Source organism: Pteropus alecto, unplaced genomic scaffold (assembly GCF_000325575.1).
Source record: "Pteropus alecto unplaced genomic scaffold, ASM32557v1 scaffold125, whole genome shotgun sequence".
NCBI lineage: Eukaryota > Metazoa > Chordata > Mammalia > Chiroptera > Pteropodidae > Pteropus > Pteropus alecto.
This window is the reverse complement of record NW_006436888.1, coordinates 5942178-5961995: the sequence shown is the minus strand read 5'-3', so window position 1 is coordinate 5961995 and position 19818 is coordinate 5942178. Positions and strand designations below refer to the sequence as shown.

The 19818-nt window shown below is 40.5% G+C and overlaps 1 protein-coding gene across 3 annotated transcripts in view; it reads left to right on the top strand.

Moving 5' to 3' along the window:
* The window catches only part of UBE4B (ubiquitination factor E4B), a 109290-nt gene that overhangs the window by 33999 nt on the left and 55473 nt on the right, over positions 1-19818 (top strand). For 2 of the 3 annotated variants that reach the window (XM_015591380.2, XM_006914372.3), the window contains 2 exons: positions 12784-12919; positions 18692-18779. In XM_015591380.2, coding sequence (XP_015446866.1) covers positions 12888-12919; positions 18692-18779 — 120 coding nt within the window. In that variant the 5' untranslated portion in view covers positions 12784-12887. Of the gene's footprint in view, positions 1-12783; positions 12920-17581; positions 17677-18691; positions 18780-19818 lie in introns of those variants that run through there. The other variant, XM_025048557.1, reaches the window with a different exon arrangement.

The window sequence follows — 19818 nt, the reverse complement described above, 5'->3', positions numbered from 1 at the left end:
ACAACAGTGCCTTTGCCTGCAGCGTCTCCTCCGTACACCGTCTTTGAGAAGCTGTGCGGGTCCTCCGGTAGGGGCAGGGTTTAGGATTCCAGTTATGTGTTTGCCTTTTCCTTGGAAACGGTGCCACTTGTCTCACCGTGATCAGGCCCCACATGGAATGCTAGAAATTGTCCGGCGGAGACCTGGCGGGGCGGGGAGGGCCTCTCAGCACATCGGCAGAGGTCAGGCGGGAGACCCAGACATCTGCATGTGCCTGGCAAGCTCGCAGCCCCACCAGGGTGATCTCAGCAGATGGCAGCCACCGTGTCTCGTAGGCCTGTGCCTTATCCCTCAGTCTCTCATCTCCACACACCTTGTTACATATATGCCTTTCTGAACCTCCATTCCCCCTTCCCAAATTCTCAAATTCCTCACGGTCTGCAAGCAGCAAAATCCTACCGTGTAAACGTCCCTCCCCTCCGTGCTCTCATGGGATTTCTGTTCTTCTGCTCTCTCTTTTTCTCTTCTAGACCATTCATCCTCCTCCTTAAAAACACAGTGAGTCTTGTGTCATCACACCATACGACCCGCTCACCCTGCCTCGTTCTGTCCATTGTTGCCTTCTCCAACACTGTTTCTGTCTTAATTCGTGACGGTGTCAGTACCATGGGGTTGACCCTCCCAGGGCTCTGAGCTCTCAGTTTCTTGAGCGCCTCTCCTTCAGTGACCTTTTGTGTTCTACCTGACTTCAGGCATTCACTGCCGTGGTCATGTTCTAGATTTTTCCACCTCTGTCTCTCTGACCACCACCTTCAGCTTTCAAGCTCAGTCCCTCTGGTGCCCAGATCCAGGACCCCTGCGGGCCCGCTGGGGCCACAGTCCATTGATTCCATGAGCTTGTCACGTTCTTCGCTCCTTTCTCCCCTCACATGCTCACTTTCGTCCTTGCTTAAATTCTACAGTCAGTCATTTTTGTCACTCTTCTCACTTTGTCTTAATTTGCTCGGTTAAACCATGTTCTGGTCTTAAATCCCCACCTACTCTCTGCCTCACGCAACGAAAGAGGGCTAGAGAAAAACCCAGAACCATGCTGTGTGTCTCATTTCATAAGCTCAGGGAGACCTCAGCACTGGCAGGCAGTTCTCCCAGGTTTCTGACCCGCTCTCCCACTCCGCTAATCTCTTTCTCTTCCATTCCTTCTCCAGTCTGCACCCGATTCTCCTCCATGCTCTCAGCTGGTGGTCTGAGGAAACAGACACAGGCAGAAAGGGAACTCCTGAAGCTCCCATCATCACTTGCGTTCACCTGCCCACCTGTTCGTGTGCCGCTGCCCTTGTCGAAGGCCGTACCCCAAATCCCTTCTCCTCTCGCCTGCCCAGAGCCGTGGCTCCAGCCGTCACCGCCTCTCCCGCTTCGTCAGGTTTTTCATCTCAAGTGGAGAACTTTTATTTATTTATTTTTAACAGCCATTAATACCTGCTGTTCCTTCTCCCGTCATGGGAATAAATAGAAAGGGACTCCGGATCTCATTTCCCCTGCCGGCTCCCTCCCACGTCTCGGTACCCTTCACAACAGAACTTGGGGCATGAGTTGCCTGTTCTCACTCCCCTTCTGTCCTCACAGCCTCTGCTGAATCAGCTCCAGTCACGTGAGGCCTCTCGTGATCTACTGAGTCACCGTCCGACCTGACCTGTCAGCCTCATTCGACATGGCTCTGGCTCCCTTCTCCTGAAAACACTTTCTTTTGCTTTCCAGAGCACCACACTCTCCTGGTTTCCATCGTATCTCCAGCTGTTCCTTCTTAGCTCTCTGTGCGGTTCTGTTTCATTTCCCTGACTCCTAAATGTTAGGGTGCCAGGGCTCAACATTTAACCCTCATCCTCTTCCTCCGTGTTTATTCTCTCACCGTTTTTATCTGGTTTCTTGGCTTTAGTTACCGTGTCTAATCCGATGACCCCCAAGTTCGTAGGCCAGGTTAGACCTGTTCTTTAAGCCTCAGACTCAGACGTCATCTAAGAAGCGCCTCACAGTTAGCATGCCAAAGTCGAGCCCTGGATACGTCCTCACGTCTCATCTCCTAGGACCCCGTCTCTATAAATGAACCTTTTTTTTCCCTAGTTGCTTAAGCCTGAAATGTTATTTCTTTCTACCTCGTACTCGAGATTATTTGGGGTCATGAAACTCGGCTTTGAAGGCCGTGTGGTCTCTGCCATAGCTGTTCTTCTCTACCCTAGGGGCACAAAAGCAGCCATAGACGATACGTAAACGTCTCATCTCCTAGGACCCCGTCTCTATAAATGAACCTTTTTTTTCCCTAGTTGCTTAAGCCTGAAATGTTATTTCTTTCTACCTCGTACTCGAGATTATTTGGGGTCATGAAACTTGGCTTTGAAGGCTGTGTGGTCTCTGCCACAGCTGTTCTTCTCTACCCTAGGGGCACTAAAGCAGCCATAGACGATACGTAAAAAAGGAGCATGTTCCAATAAAACTTTATTTACAAAAACAGGTAGTGGGTCAGATATGGCCTGTGGACTGTAGCTTGCTGGCCCCTGTTCTAGGTCCATCAGCAAAACAGAGCTAGACCAGATTCTCCCCACCTCATCCCATCTCATCTCACCACGTGTACTGCTGCCACTTAGGTCCCAGGCATCAGCGTATCTTCACTGGCCTCTTAACTGACCTCTCCAGGCCCACCTTTGCCCAATTCACTTCAGTCTGTTCTCAGTGCAGAGCCAGTGGGTCTCACTAAAGCATAAGTGCAGCATCCTGTAACAGCAGTGTTATTTTTTACAGCAAGCTCATGATGTTGCTATCACAGACTAACAGAAAGAATTGGAAACTCTGAGTGGTTAGTTCTTGGCAGTGTACCTCTATGCTGTGGAGTCCTAATTATGTTTCTCACATAATCACCATTCATAATCGCAAACAGGTAGATATTATTAGCTATGCTCCTAGCAGATTGGGTAAACAGATTTATATGATTTGATTAAATAAACAAGTTTAAACAAAACAAAACAAACCCCTCATAAGACAGGTCTCATCAGTTCTGTGTTCAAAACCCTCCATTGGCTCCCTGCCCCACTCAGAATGAAAGTCGCCGTCCTCACGGCGACCAGGGCTGTGTGTGATCTGTCCCGGTAAGGCTCTGACCTCCCTCACTGCTCCTCTTACTCCCTCTGCTCCAGCCATACTGGCTTCCCTGCTGTACTGGAACATTCCAAGCTGATCCCTGTTTGGGTCTTTGTATTTGCCATCTCTGTGCCTAGAATGGTCATGCCCTAAAATCCACAGGGCCTTTTCGCTTAACTCTTCAGATGTTTGTTTAAGTGTCACTTTCTCAGTAAGACCTTCTCTGGCCACTCTATCTAAAAGCACAACCTCTGTCTGGCATAGATACGTCTTTCCCCCGGGTTTTAAAGCTTATTTGCATGTCGAAAAAAATTGTGCCTTCTGATAATTAAAATCTTTTGAACAACAACAGCAAAAGTGACGTTCTGCTTAAACGGCCTCTTACAACCTGTAGGACACCTTGGATCAGTGTGGTCCTTATTCACTGTCGCCCCCCAGCGTCTGCCTTCACCAGCGTGCCTGGTCTTTTCCCCGCTGCCCGCCAGCCAGGCTGTGGGAGAGGCAGGTGCGGCCTCCGTCGTCAGTAGTTCTTGGATGTGAAAAGGGGCAGCACGGCCATTTAAACTTGACCTAGCCTCCGCATCTTACAAAGTTAAACAGCTAAAAGAAGTGAATAAGGCAGTGCTTGCGGAAAGTACAGCGCGTATTGGCGGTCCGCGCCTCCTTACGATTCGCCTGCTTGCTTCTCCCGTTCAGTGGTTCGTTTGGAAGGCAGTGGAATTTTCTCTTGCGTTTGTCTTCAGTTTGACTTACTGAATCTCTCAGCCTCAGCCTCGTCACGTTTGTCAGACCTGGTTGCAAAGGAAGCAGAGCGGGACACACGAGTGAGTGGAGCCCGACCTGCCTGGGCGGTGGCCAATGCTGACATCGACACTTTTTCTTGAGCTCTTAAGCCGGCTGGTGCGGCACATATGTTCCTCGTGTATGCCGTGTTCTCAGCCTCCCCCGCTAGAGTGTAAGCTCCATGAGGCAGGGACTTTGTCCACTTTATTCACTGCTCTGTCCCGTGCCTGGCACATGATAGGTGCTGAATGTAAAGATCTTTTGAATTAATAAATGAATCACAAGAGATAATAACCAAAACTACACAGCATGTGTAGCTTAAAGAAAAGAAATTTTAGGAGGATGTGATGGCTTTTCATTTAAAAAATGTGAGATGTTGCCGCGAAGATGACGGCTTCTGCTTGTTTTCTGTGGTCCTGGGTGATAGAGGTAGGGCCAGGAGGTAGATCTGAGAGACTTCTGTTCCAGAATCAAGAGGTGCATTCTAACAGAGACAACTGCCGGGCGGGCTGCCACTCGTGGGCAGGAGTCCCTCCTCCAGGAGCGACTCGGCGGTGGCTTGGCTGCCTTCTTAGTTGAGATGCTTTCCGATGACGTCACTAAAGCAAGGGTTGGGCAGTTGCAGTGAGTCCTGCCGGCTGCGTCTCCCTCTGTTGTCCCAGCTTCTTGTAATGCCATCTGCTTCAGTGTTAGTTTCCTAGGACTACCTGAGCAAAGTCTCACAATCTTGATGGCTTAACACAACAGAAGTTCATTCTCTCACAGCTCTAGAGGCCAGAAGAGCATGGCAGGGCCATGCTCCCTCTGAGGCTCTGAGAAAGACGCCTCGCCTCTTCCAGCTTCTGTTGGTTGCTGCCATCCTTGGCGTTTCTTGGCTTGTGGCAGCATCGCTCTAATCTCTCCCTCCATCTTCTCATGGCCGTCCTTATGTGGGTGTCTACATTCAGGTTTTCTTCTTTTCATAAGGACACCCATTATTGAATTAGGGACCGCTCTAATCCATTATGACCTCACTTTAACTTGATTATATCTGCAAAGATCCTACTTTCCAGTAAGAATATCGTTTATTTATTTTTTAGATCTCCATCCCTTCCTCCCTTTAGGACATAAGGTTAGGGCAGGGACCTCGTCAGTGTAGTTCATTTTCTTATCTCCTCGCCTTTGCGTTCCCATGCTAGCGCGTAGTAGATACTCTGTAAATGCCACTAGTTCAATGACTAAATGAATGAAAAAAAATTTTTTGTTGGAAATGTTAGAAGCAAAATAAGACTTGAATTCTATTTACAGCAGTAGTTCCCAAACCTTTTTGGCACCGGAGACCGGTGCTCCTATGGGAATCTAAGACCTGATGAGCTGAGGTGGAGCTGAGGCGGGGATGCAGACACAGACGAAGCTTCGCTTGCTCACCGCTCACTTCCTGCTGTGCAGCCCAGTTCCTAACGGGCCACGGACCAGTGCCAGTCTGTGGCCTGGGGGTTGAGGACTCCTGATTTAGAGAAAACCATGTCCAGCACGTCTGTCTCTTTGCTGTTTCTTGTGCTCTGAGCAGAATTTTAAAGATTCCTAAGCATATTCATTTCTTCTAAAATTACACAAAAAATTATTACAAAATATTCTGGACACACATGGCAACATATGCGAGACATAGTAACACTTGTGAACCCTCATGGAATCTCTGGCTCTCTAACCTCCCGTCCCCAGCAGTTCACTGCTGTTCTGAATTTTGCATTTATTATTCTCAGACATTTATTAATTTATTTTAAAGCATGGTTAAAATGATATATATATTTTTTAATCTACAGTATCTGGTCTTCCTAGGTGGTCTCCCATCTAAGTACTAACCAGGCCCGACCCTGCTAAGCTTCTGAGATCAGACATTGGGCTTGTTCAGAGTGGCATGGACGTTCACTGCTGTTCTGAATTTTGCATTTATTATTCTCAGACATTTATTAATTTATTTTAAAGCATGGTTAAAATGATATATATATTTTTTAATCTACAGTATCTGGTCTTCCTAGGTGGTCTCCCATCTAAGTACTAACCAGGCCCGACCCTGCTAAGCTTCTGAGATCAGACATTGGGCTTGTTCAGGGTGGCATGGACGTGAACCATGGACTGTGGCTCCACTGGGGCACGAACCCAGGACCTTCTGCGTGTAAAGCAGATGTGCTAACTGCTACACTATGGAACCACGTCCTGATATTCCTTTTTCTTGCCTTAAAACTTAATGAGTAATATTTTTCTTATAGATGATTGCTCCTTTTTGGTGGTCGTCGTTGATTATGTTGCTTTTACATTTTAGTTCACGCAGCATTTGCTTAGGGCTTACTTCAGGTCAGACACAGCGCTAGGTCATGGGAGTGCAAAGGTGAGGGAGACTCAGTTTTTTTCCTGGAAGTCTGCAATCCAGTAGGAGAGAATGTTCTTTCATTTCCTTTTAAAAATCTGTGCTTATTAAATTCCTGGGAGGACAAACTGATTTTCTGAGTTCCTTCTCCATCTTTAGATCATTTTGTCATTGCCTCATCTTCAGAGATTCTTAACCCTCTTGGATGATTTTTATCTTACAGTCTTATTTTGGAATTATGCTTATCTTCCGGCTGTTCCCTTTGATGTTTTTCCATCAGATATCTTGAATATATCCGACTAAGGCCTTCCCCTTCCTGCAGTCACGACCCCCCCGAAGATGTGGTCGTTCTTGTCAGGAATCCCCCAACAAATCCTTTATGGACTGGTTTCATCTCGACAGAATGGTTACGTCTGATGGAATAAGTTCTCCAGTTGCCTTTTCTGCCTTGGAGACCTGGAGTTCTTAACTGTTATCTTTGCCGTTGGTCCCTTGGCAAACTAGAGAAGCCTTTGATCAGCTTCTCCAAATATATTTTTACATGCATATAATAAAACATCCGGGATTACAAAGGAAACCAATTACATGGAAATATAGTTATCAAAATATTTTTAAAGATTGCGATATAGTAATTTATGTGCTTCTTTATTAAAGGCTTTGACTAAAAGATCCAGCAGCTAGTCAAAAAGCTACTATAATTTCGAGCCCTGAGTTTGTCTCCGTCTGTGGTAAATAACCTCTGCTCCAGGAGTGGGGAAAAAAAAGAACCACAAGGGCCTGTTTGGAACAAGTAAGAAGCCAAATGATATGTTTGGCCTCTGGGCTAGTTCTGAGGTCTGGATTGGAAACACGGAATCCATTTCCTGTATCTGACTGCTAGTCTTTAATATATTAATAAGAATTTACCCTAAATTCTTCTTTAACATGTTAGCAGATGGTCTTTATCCTACTTCCATTCATGCATTTGAACACTTGTTTAGTGCCTTCTATCTGCCAGGCACTGTGTTAGGAGCTAGGGATGCAAAAATGGGTGGCTCTCGGTTGGGGACCTTCAGGGGCTCACTGTCCAGCAGGAGGAGGGGACTTGTGAAGAGGTCTTAGTGCTAGAGACGTGACAGGGCCTCAGATGGTCACTGCCTCAGGCTCACAGCTATGGGGGATGATTTGTGGGGGAGAATTTTTACATAAGTATCTGATTGAAATTCAGAAATTGAAAACAACTTGATTATTACTTTCGAAAATAGGGGACATCCTTCTATATCCCATTACAGTTGTTATTCTGATCCCTCCAAATTTACTTGATATGTTTTATCATGGTTTACATTTTAGTTTACATTGGTCGTTAACCAGTGATCTACCGAACACTAAATTCGCGAGCCTTCGTTTAGTACATTTATTTGAATCCTCCCATGTGTTTGTTAGCTTCTGCTCTAGGCCCTGTTCCTTATAGTCTAGTCAGAGGAAACAAACGATTTTTAAAAAGCCATAAAACCTGTGGTGGAGAGAAATAAGAGAATTATGATGGAGGAAGACGGCTGAGGGAGGGAGGCATTGCTGTTTAAATAAGAGAGTTGCCTGTGCAGCTCATGAAGAAGGGGGCAGTTTAGCAGAGGCCCGAGTGAAGCAAGGGAGCAAACCGAATGCTGATGTTGGGGCGATCTTTCCAGACAGAAGCATCGAAGGATGCAGAAGTCCCAGAGCGAAAGTGGGCTTGGCGGTGATGGATGCAGGGGCCGCGGTGGGCCAGTCACCTTCAGTTTCTCTCGATTTCCTTCCCCAGTTTTGATAATGGAATGTCATCATCACATAGTACATTTGTAGGAATTTCAACAAAATCGGACTCGTTCTTTTATAGTAAATTGTCTCTGGCTAAAAATGCTATCAGGAATGACAGTAAAATTGTAACCTTTGTCCTATTGTTGATTGCTGATCCTGTGTTAAACTCCTTTTCTTCTTCAGAAAGAAAGAAGCCCTATTGTTTCACTTGGCCTGCGGCTCGGGAGGGGGAGAGGGTTTGAGGGTGATGAAGAAGCTGGCTGGAGGCAGAGGTTTAGGCAGAAGCCTTGAGGCCAGAGGACCACATCAGGGACCCCTAAAAGGTGGGACCCCTACAAGGCTCCTGAGCTTGGGAGCCTAGTTCTGGTTGAAATCCTTTGCTTTTAGCTTGTACATTATAGTTCTCTGATTTGTAATAGGAGTATCCCACACCAGCTTGCTCATTTCATCTCCCTGGAGTGGGCTTTTGGCCACCAAAAGTGGAGGTTTTTTATCCACCCAAGTGGGGGATGTTTTATATTTGTTTTTATTATAGAGGGCTCCATTATATAGCGTTATTCCTAGGATCATGCTGATTACTTTGAATCTGGAAAAAGTACTGATGCGTCGTTAGTGGAACATGCTGGGAACCAGCTTCCTGTTCTGACGTGGGGTTGATTTGTCTCTTTTCCTGTCTCTCCTCATTTCTGCCAACCTGCTCCTTCGACCTCTGCTGCATCTGACTTCAGACTACCCACTAGCACTCCGCCTGCACAGTGGACGTGAACTTTATGACAGTTCTGCTTTCATCCCTTAGGTCATGCCTCCCAGTCTAGTGAAGGCACAGGAGTGAATACGTGTGGGGTCCCTGCTCCGTAGGGTATAGTTATGGCTTAGGAGAAGAGACATGTCACCTGCTCAAAAGTCTTCTTCGTCTTCTTATTTCCAACTGTAATCTAGTCCAAGAAGTTTCAAGGTCCCCTGTAACCAGGCTCCCCCAACTCACGTACCTGCACATCCTGGTTTTCAGAGCGTGTTTTCAGATCCTATTCCAGTCTTTGTACTTGACTCGGAACCCTTATAACCCTTAGAGAGTAGCTTTGTGTACATGTATCATGTTTTCGTAACTAGATTGAAACTCAGAATTAAGATATATTTCTCTTTTATCTGTTGAGCTCACCGTGGGGATCCAAGAAGTCATTCTCTATGTTCATTTGGGAATGCGCTGGGAATTTTTCTCACCATCTCTCTCCAGTCTCTCAGTAGGAGTCTAAAGCAGTGAGTTTAAGAAACATTAAGGTTCTGAAATCTTTGGCTACAGGAGGATCTGTCACCTTGAATGCCTGGAGGTGACATAAGTACGACATAAGTAAGGATAAAATACATTCATTTTGTACTTTAAGTTATAATCCAAATTACTATATTATTTATTTTTACATTATTTTATAAAAATTTTTCCAGCTTTGGCTATTGGGAGCTTTTTCATAGTGATTCCTCTATCTGGTTGACGTGGCCATGCTTTATTTTTGTAAGCACTGTCTTTCTGGCACTACAGGGCTCATCTTGTATTTCCCCTGCCCTAGCCCTAGGACCAGCCATTTCTCCAAGGAGCAGCCATGGTCTTTTGACGCCAGATGTGCGATTCTTTGTGTGATTCCCCCTTTTGATACTAAGGAAAGGAATACTCTATCTCATAAATAGAAAGAACAAAGCAATTTTCTAAGTTGAGTTTTTGGTTTTCTTATCCCAATACTTTAGCTGCTATTATTTTTCTTCATGGGTTTGAAATTTCATTTTATTTGTGTTTATTCACAAGAACACAATGTTTTCACCGAGAAATCAAATGCTAACCAAATAATGTCAGTCTGTTTTATGAAATAGAATATGTTTATTATAAGTATTATAGAGGCTAATTGTATTAACTGATGTCACCCCAACACATTTAATTTAAATAAGTATGATTGAGGGGTGAGGTTTGGTATTGGCCAAATGAAATACAAGTATATTTTATATTTTTCATGAATGTTAACCCTTTAGCTTCATTGCCAAGACCTTTAGAATTTTGATTAGAAGAACAAATGATTCCTTTTATAACAATAATATCTTTAAGTTTTGTCTTAAAGATATTAAGACAAAACGCATAGCTTTGGTTTAAGATAGCCGTAATTGGAGAACTGTTGGCAGTTTGGGGTAGAGGAAATAACATTTTCATTAAAGAGATCTGTGTTTTAATCTTTGTTTCTAACTTGCTGAAGGTCTTAAGGGAAGTTCTTAGACTTCGTAAATCTCAATATTTTTATGTAAAAGGAGAGGATTGAACAAAGTCTTTAAAGTCACCCCCTCGCCTCCTTTTTTAAAACAGGTTTATTGAGGTTTTAAAGCACCTTTTGGCAATTCTCTGATTCTTTTTATATCAAAATTTAGCAAGTGCGTGTGTGTGCACACACGTGTGTATGAGTAAAAATACTGGAATGGAGCTAGTGTTGCAGCTTAACAATAGGCGTTTGGTCTGGTTTATACCTAAAAGGGAATATCATTCAGGAACTACTTCAGTACTAGAAGGAAAATCTTACAGAAATAAAATCCTTTTTTGGAAAAAAAAAATCTGTCCTTCCCACACAGAATGCATAATTTACTTTTAACAAGCTCTTAGCAGTCATAGAATCTGGAAAGCTGCCATCTTGAAAGTTTGTAATTCATATTTTCTTAAGCAGACACGGTTTTCTCCATTCTTTGTCACACACACTCTCACTTTTAAAAAATTTGCTTTTAACTTGATATATAGAGATTTTACTCATCTTCTGAAAGAGGATCAGAGGAGGTTTTGTCTGTGTTTTAATTCTTCAGTGTCTGGCTTTATGGAGATAAAAGAGGGGGGAAGGGGATCTGTATTCCTTAAAACTTGGCTTCCTGACAGTGATTTCTCAAGTTACGAGTGGGAGAGGGTGAAGACAAAAGTAGGTGTGTGTGGTTTGAGAGCAAAGTGGTATTTTGTACTGTTGCTTTGATTTGTTTTTAGTGACGATATTTAATTCATATTGAATCTAAATAAAGTCAGAGAGACCATCTGTTTTTTTTAAGTTTGAGGAGTGGGGTCACATGGTTTGTAGAGATTGACGATCACAAGTATACACAATTAATCTAGTGAGAATTGCCCCAGCTGACCTAGATTGTGAAGATCACGTGGAGGGATCAGGAAAAAAAAAGAATTCAGACGATACCCTTGATATCTTATACAAATATTGTAAATATAGTATATTACGCTATGTGGTATATATACCCTGGCACTATCTTACTATAGGATTCTTATATACATAGTATAGCTGTAATCTATTATATTACAAATACAGTTTTTCAAACAACTTACTGTAATTGTCAGTTTAATTTTAGAACTGGTTTTATCAGGTGGAAATTTTAAAGCTGCTTAATTGCTATCCCATAAAAATTGTTGGACTTTATTAGCAATTAACTTTAATTAAATTGTCAGACTTTTCATTATGATAAGTAAACTAATATTTTCCTAAGGACATTGTCGATGCTCTGTTATATACTCCTTCAATAAATATTTATTGAGAACTTACTTTGAGTTATCCTTCTTGAATTAATGAATTTAAAGTTTTACTGTCTTTCTTCCACAACAAGCTTTTTCAGAATTCTCACTACGTTAGATGTTTTCTGCATTTCACTTGAGTCCACTTAGGAATAGAGCAAATTTAGTTTCTCCTTTCCTTCTGGAGTTCTGCAGAGGTGCTAATGAACAGGAATATGTTAAAACCTGCTACCAGGAATGGATCAATGTTTTATCCTGTCCTTCAGTGACGAGACATTAAAAGGTGGCAAGTTTACTTTTCTTGCAACGCCGGATGGTTAAAATGTTATTCACTTAGTGGTTGTTTCAGCTACAGCTGGTAACTGTGGTTGTGTTGTTTTCATTTTTTAAAACATACGTAGGTCTCATTTTCCCTCTCGGCAACATAGGTATATATTTTTAAAAGTACTTGCCATTGTCTGGGTAAACATTTATTTGTGTAGAAAGATATTCATAGAGTTGAAGTAATTTCTTAAATTCTGTGAAATATGCGGTTTTAAAGACATTGCTGAGAAATTTGTCCCTGTCCTCAGTGGATCCAGTTCTCTATCCTGTAAGCTCTGAGGGCCAGGACGCTGTCAGATTTTAATTTTCCCCAAGCTGTCACAGATGAGATGTTCACTCAATAAGTGGATTGATCTATATTCAAGGATATAGTTTAGATGGGTCTATTTGCATATTTTTAACATTTTATTAAGATTTTTTTAAGCATGCAGCAAAGTCAAAAGAATTTTGCAGTGAACATCTATATAGCCACCATCTAGATTCTACCATTAACATTTTAGTATATTTGCTTTATCACACATCTATCCATTTATATGTCTCCATATCCATTCATTAAGGCATCTTATTTTGGGTACATTTCAAGGATGTTTCTGAACTATCATGGAGGTTAATTTGTATTCCAGGATCATAGTTTAAATTGGTGAAAGAGAAGGTGATGGAGTCAGTTTTAGATATCAAGACTTAGATCCGTTACTGCCCTCACATGACGTTTATTGATAACTTATGATTTCTTGCTGGTGTTCCTATGATTTTAATATTACTTCTGCCTTTAGTGTAATCTCCTGATAGAAATTCCTTGGTTGCTGACTGTCGTGATGGTGAGAACGCCAGTCGAGTATATTTACTGCTGCCGTGACGAATAGCTTTAACGTTATTTCGCATGAGACTTAATCTTTCATTATCTTTCTCTGGTTAGGAGTAGCCCATCGAAGCCAGAGCAGTGAAGGAGTCAGTTCTCTCAGCAGCTCACCCTCCAATAGCCTTGAAACACAATCTCAGTCTCTCTCACGTTCCCAGAGCATGGATATCGATGGTGTCTCTTGTGAGAAAAGGTAAAGTAAGCCAGTTTTCCAATGAACTTTTATTTATGGAAAGGAGAAGATCCATTTGCTTTAGTCTCTAATGCATTAGTCTCCAGTGCCAGTCCAGAGAGCCATAGCAAATTAGAGTGAAATTCATTAAATTTAAAGGTCTTTGTAGTATTCTGAAGAATTGTTTATACCTTTTTATGTTTTTGGTGTTGAAATGTCTTTTATGAAATAACGACATAGACAGTAAAAAATGTTCTTAGTTTTTTAATGTCTTTAAATTATTTTGACAGCATATGTCAGTCCCTAAAAATTTCTTCAGAGTTTTACTGATTGGTGAAATTTAAACATTTGGAAGGGTACAAACAGGTGAGTCAAATACCCTAGGTGCTCTGTCAGGATCAGGGTCTTAGAGCAGAGCCTTCCCGCCCTGCAGGTGTGCCGTGAGTGGGCGATGCAGAGGCTAGTGCTGAGTTCTTCGTTTCTCTGGCGAGCAAGGCCCCCCAGGACCCAGCCCCTCTGCCCTCACGCAGCCGCCTCTGTTTAGGTCAGTGGGCCAGGCAAATATGATTTTCTGTATGTGTTATGATGTGAAAAAGTTTGAGAAGCACAGGTATAGAGGTTCAGTACTTGGGGAGGTTGGGGTGAGGAACCAGATCAGCAATCACCCCCCACATTAGGCAAGAATTCAGTAAGAACTACCTTCTCAGGGAAAAGAACAAATAGAAAGAAATTAACCCCATGGAGTAAAAACAATTGTGTTCTTATTACCTTTGCTCTGAGTACACATGTTTAAAAAAAAATGAACTCAACTCTGTGATTTCATGGTCATTAGGTGACTTTATTATGTATGTCATGTGGGTTTAGCATCTAGATTTATACTATTGACGTAGTCTGAAAAACCTCAGGCTAAGAATTGTCATATACAGTGGATCCAGACCTATACTGCCTTTAGACATCTAACAGAAGGAAACATAAAGCATCCAAGTCTTCAGAAAATTCCTTTAGAAAAATTTCTAAGAAATAAGAGCTCACAGTTAAAAGTCACAAAACACACTAGAAAAAGCCACTGTGATTAAGGGTCAGCAGAATTAGTAGTAACAGAATTATTTCACCTAGAGATTTTGAGGTTTTGGAATTACCAGGTACAGAATACGAAATATGCATATTTAAATAAAAAGGGAATTGAAAATGTAAGAAGCAAGTGACTATCAAAACGACCAAGCTCATTTGAAAAAGAACCACATGTAATTTCCAGAAATGAAAAGATAATAATTCAACTTGAAAACTTGATGTAAGAGTTAAACAGTGGATGAGACATAACTAACTGAAGAGGGAACAAAAGGAGTATTAAAGTTGAAGAAACTACCCAGAGTATACCACAAAGAGAAAGAAAAAGATGAAAAATTTGAAAGGTATTTAGAGCTAGAGAGGACACCGATCTAATACGTATCTAATAGAAATATCAAAAGGAGAAAATAGACTCGGAGAGATTTCCCACCTCCCTCCTTACTCCCTGTGTTTTCCTCTACTGGGTTAGAAACTATTATCAAAGAGAAAAATGGCTGAGAATTTTTTTAGAGTTGATAAATGATATGAGTCCTCAAATTCAGGAAGCTCAGCAACTCTCAAGCAGGTTAAATAAGAAAGAAAATTCATGTCTAGACATTTTATAATAAAATTGCAGAACATCAAAGACAAAGACCTTTAAAGCAGCCAGAGAGAAAAGAGAGATAATTTACACAAGAGCAAGCGAGATGTCTAAATGATGGCAGCCAGAGGATTGTGGAATAATATAGTGTTAGAAGCTGAAAGAAAGTAGCTGTCAACTGGGAATTGTGTACCCCTGTGGAACTATCTTTTAAGAGCAAGGGTCAAATGAGGACATTTATACATTTAAAAACCAACCAACCAACCAATCAATCAACCAAATGAACAAAAACAACCCGATAGCTTACTGCCACTAGAAGACCCCAGCTCTTAGCAGGTGTAGTTAAGAAGGGAAATGATCTCAGGGCTACTGTCTGAGATGCAAGAAGGAGGGATAAAGGAAAAAAATAATAAACATTTGGTAAATCGAAACAAACACCGATGGTATTAAGCAATAATAGCAGTGCGTAAAATACTACTGAGGGAGGGAAAGTATAGAAATCAGGCAGATCTAACATGGATCTCCTGGCGGGTAAGCCAGAAGGGGGCTGATGAGAGCAAGCTCTAAGGTGCTCGCATACTTGGGAGAGGGGTAAAGATACTGACCACATTTTAGGTTTTGAGATAAAAATACTTGATAAATTTCAAGGGTAACCACTAAAAGAATAGAAATAAAGTATATCTTCCGAACCACTATAGGGAAAATGTAGGATGGGTGGGGAAGCGAGGGGGTGAGTGGGTTTAAGTCAGTTCAAAGAAAGGCAAGGAAGAAGCACATTTTAGAAAAGAGACAAACAGCACAAAATAAGATGCTATAAAGAAATGAAACGTGTCAGTAATTACAGCAAATCACAGTGAAAAGGCATAGGTGGGATTAAAAACGAAACATGGCCTGGCTTTATTCTTTTTTGCAGAAGGCATATCCGAAACGTTAGGTTAGAGAAAGGTTGAAAGTGAAAGAAAGGGGAAAGAAAGATATGTCAGGCAAATACTAAACAAAAGAAAATTGGGGTAAACATATTAATAAGTTAGACTTTATGGCAAAAAGTATTACCAGAAATAAGCACTATATAATAATAAATGTTTATTATAACATTTGTAACTATTATAACAGTGGGCTATAACAGTTTCCAAAGTACATACATCTAGTAATGTAACAGCAACATGTAATAAAGGAAATGTTGACAGAACTAGAAGAAACGGACACATACATAAACATAACGGGAGAATTTTAACACATGTCTTACAGCCATAGATAAATCGAAGAGCATAAATATCAGTAAGTATCTGGACAAATTGAACAATACAGCTAACAAGTTTGATACCTGTTGACCAAAAAGTTTCAAGTCAGTATCCTACAGATCCTGTTTTCTGACTAGTGCATCAGATTTGATCATTAATATAGAGAAATAAAACTTAAACCCTCAGACGTTTAGAAGTTTTAAAAACAGCATGTTTCTACATACAGATCAAAGAAACTATCATAATGGAAATTCGAAAGTGCCTAGAACTGAACAATAACAAATACAAATCATGAGCTAAAGTTGTCCTTAGGTGAAAATATAAAGGTATAATATATTAAAAAGGGGAAAAGAATACAAGTAAATACCGGGAATAAAAGCTCTTGTTGGAATACTCTCCCCTGGACAGGCGCATGGCTGACCTTCATAGTTATGCTCAGATGGCATTTCTCCTTGAGGCTCACCCCACTTACAGTGGAACCCCCTGCTCTCTCAATTGTCTTTTCCCTGCTCTTTTTTCTTTAATCTTTCCATGGCATTTATTATTATACTATATGCTTTACTTACTTATTGTGTTTATTGTTTATCTTCCTATCTCTTAACTAGAATGTAAGTTCCATGACAGTGATTTTTTTTTTTTTGTCTTTTTTGTTCATTGACATCTCAGACACCCAAAACAAAGCCTGCATAGAATGGGCACTCAGTAATATATGTTACTGAAATGGAGAATTCCATGAAAAATGTAATTATGCAAATAAATTTGAAAATTTGGATGAAAATCAGATTCCTAGAAAAACACATAATTTTCCCCAAATTGACTCAACAAGAGAGAACCTGAATAATTAAAAACCATGAAATAAATTGAATCAGTATTTAAAAATTTTCCAAAGCAAGCACCTTGCTCATATGATTTTATAGGTAATTATACCATTCCAGTTTTACACAAAATTTTCCATATAATTTTAAAAAATAGGGAACACTTATCAGCTTAATTTGCAAGGCTAATATGACCTTAATATAAAAACCAGACAAGAATAATATAAACAAAGAAAATTAATTACATGGTAATCATACTTGTGAACATATTTGCAGAAATCTTAAGATACTGACAAACCAAATACCGCAACACATAAAAAACAGACAAAATGTGTATAGGGCTAGAAAACCAGGATAGCGGTTACCGTGGCCCCCGTACTGGTGATTGGAAGGGCCCTAAGGGGGCTTTGGGGATCTAATGACGTCCTGTTTCTTGATCTGGTGTTGATTACATGAATATGTTTCCTTTGTGAGATTTACTCAGCCAAACACATGGTCATCTATGTACATTTCTATATAGATATTTCAATTAAAAGTTTAGTTTAAAATAATTTATAATATCAACTCATGTTTTTAACTCGTGTTAAATTATTAATATAATTTATAATATAATATCAACTTGTGTTTTTCTCAGGACTACAAGGGTGTTTTAACATTAGCACATCTATAAATATCATTCATCATATTTTATATTACAGAAAAAAAGCCATATAATCTTGGTAGTTGCAAAAGTTTGCTAAAATTCAAGATCAATTCATGATGCAAATCTTGGCAAACCAAAAACAGAAAGGTGCACCTTAAACTGGCAGTATGACAGAGACAGAGTTAACCAAATATTCCATATGCTCCCCTGCATTTCCAGTCTCCTTTGAAGTTAGATTGGGGTCAAGTGACTAGTTCTGTCCCATAAACTGTGAGTGGAAGTGACATGTGTCACTTTTAGGCAAAGGCACTTGAGCCGATGTTCCTCCTCCATCCCTCTCTTCTCTTGCTCCAGTGACCTGGGAGGCTGTGTATTGCAGATGGCATAGATTAAAGATGGAGTAAGGATGCTTCACTCTCATCAGACTTTGCGTAAGCAAGAAATAAACCCTTATAATAGTGTTAAGCCTCTAAGATTTCAGAGTGTGTGTGTTCTCACAGCATAGCCTATCTTATTCTGATGAATATAAAGGACATTACCAAAAAAACTATAGCAACTCATATTCAGTGGTGAGAAATTAGAAACACTCTCCTTAAAACCAGGAATAAGAACGAGGATGACTGCTATTTCTCCTTCCGTTCTACATGGGGATCCTACCCAGTGCAGTGAATAAAACAAGTAAGGGTTGGAGTAGAAAACACACAACAGTTACTCTTTGGAGAGGAAATGATTGTCTACCTAGTAAGCCCTATGTATGAGTAAACAAGTTGCTTATAAGTCGTCTATATCTAAACATCAGTTACATTACTATGTACTAGCAACAAAAAATTATAAAACTTAATTTTTTAAAAAAGGTACCATTCACGGTTTCATTTAAAAATGTATGGTACATAGGTATAAAGTTAGCAGAAGAAGTGAAAAACTTATGGAGAAAATTATAAAAGTTTATTGAAAGACCTTGTCCATAGATAGACACAGTAACATAATGATGTCATTTCTCCCCAATTTGACCTCTAGAGTGGATGAAATTCTAGTCAAAATCCCTAAAATGTTTCTAAGGAACTTGTCAAGCTGATTCTTAAGTATGTATGGAAGAGCAAAGAGCCTAGAATGGCCAAGTTACATTGCTATGCACTAGCAACAAAAATCAGAAAACTTAATTTTCTGATTGATTGTCTATTGTTTAAAAATAATATGTTTAGAAAATTTACTGTAATTCTTTTAAGTGAGCCTAAGAAAATGACAACTTGGGAAAACTTTGTTAGCAATTATGATAGAATGTTTACATCTTAATATAAAGAACTCTCAATAATTAACAAGAAAAAAGATGAAGGTTTATTGTTTTGCTTTCCTGACTGATATTTTAAAACTTTTCCTCAACCAGCAACTAGGGCATTGGGTGGATTTATAAAAGGTAAAAGACTTATTTGTCTTTTATACTTAAAGCATGTCCCAGGTGGATGTGGATTCAGGAATTGAAAATATGGAAGTTGATGAAAATGATCGAAGAGAAAAGAGGAGCCTCAGCGATAAGGTTGGTAAGAGATGAAGCCGTTGCTTCCGTGTTTAGTACAGATGATGTAAATAAACACTGCTCATGTCCCGGATCTGCAAAGCCTGTTAGAGCGGGCCACTCCGAATCCGCAAGTCCTTTTTAGGTGATTGTTTTTATTTTGAGGAAAAATCGGTAGCCTAGATCACCCTTATTAATGAAGTATAACTCAGTTCTTTTACCTGATACAATCCTAATGTTATTTTTGTTTCAGGTCCATGTTTTTATCAGTAAGTTTAGTTTGTAACGGGAATGAATTTAGAGATAATTTGAATTGCTTTTGTTGGGTTTTTGCTTAAGCAAGTCGGCCATCCCGTCTTTGATAGTATTGGGAGGAAAATGAACTGAGAATTGAAGCAAGAATGTGTGGGATCCAGTAGCCAGTTTCGAAAACATACTTATTTTGTTATCATCTCAGCTTAGTTCTCTATGTTTAGAAAAAGGAGTTGTTCGTGTTGGTTTTTTGGTGTCGTAAATAGTTGCCTCACTTTCTATTCAGTAAAAGATTCATGTTCAGCAGCACATATCGATGATTATTAGAAGTTGGACCGTAGCTTCCTAGCAGTCTGATGCTTTCTTGTATATAGTTCTTTAGTGTTTACAACGTTCTTCCATATGTGATATTCTATTTGTGATGGGAAGTAATGAGAAATGTTAAATTACGGAAAAATTTTTGGAGAAAAATTGGCCACATACCTAGGATGTTAGCCTGGTCCTTCGGTGTTCAGAAAAGGAAATAGATGGGACATGTGTCCATCCTTTGTCTTCCTTGGTGATTCCTGACTAGGCCTTTGCCTTTTTATCCTCCCCCCGCCCCCTCCGCCACACACAGAGATTGTGTTGGAAGCACATGTCACCAGTTACACGCTGGATCTTTGAAGTCATAGTAACAGGCTTATTTTCCACTAGATCAATGGGTGAATAGTTCTGTGCATTTCTAAAATGTCCTCATTAATTAATGAATTAAATCAGAATTAAATATTTCTATTGACGTCTAACTCATACCTCCTGCCACTTGAAA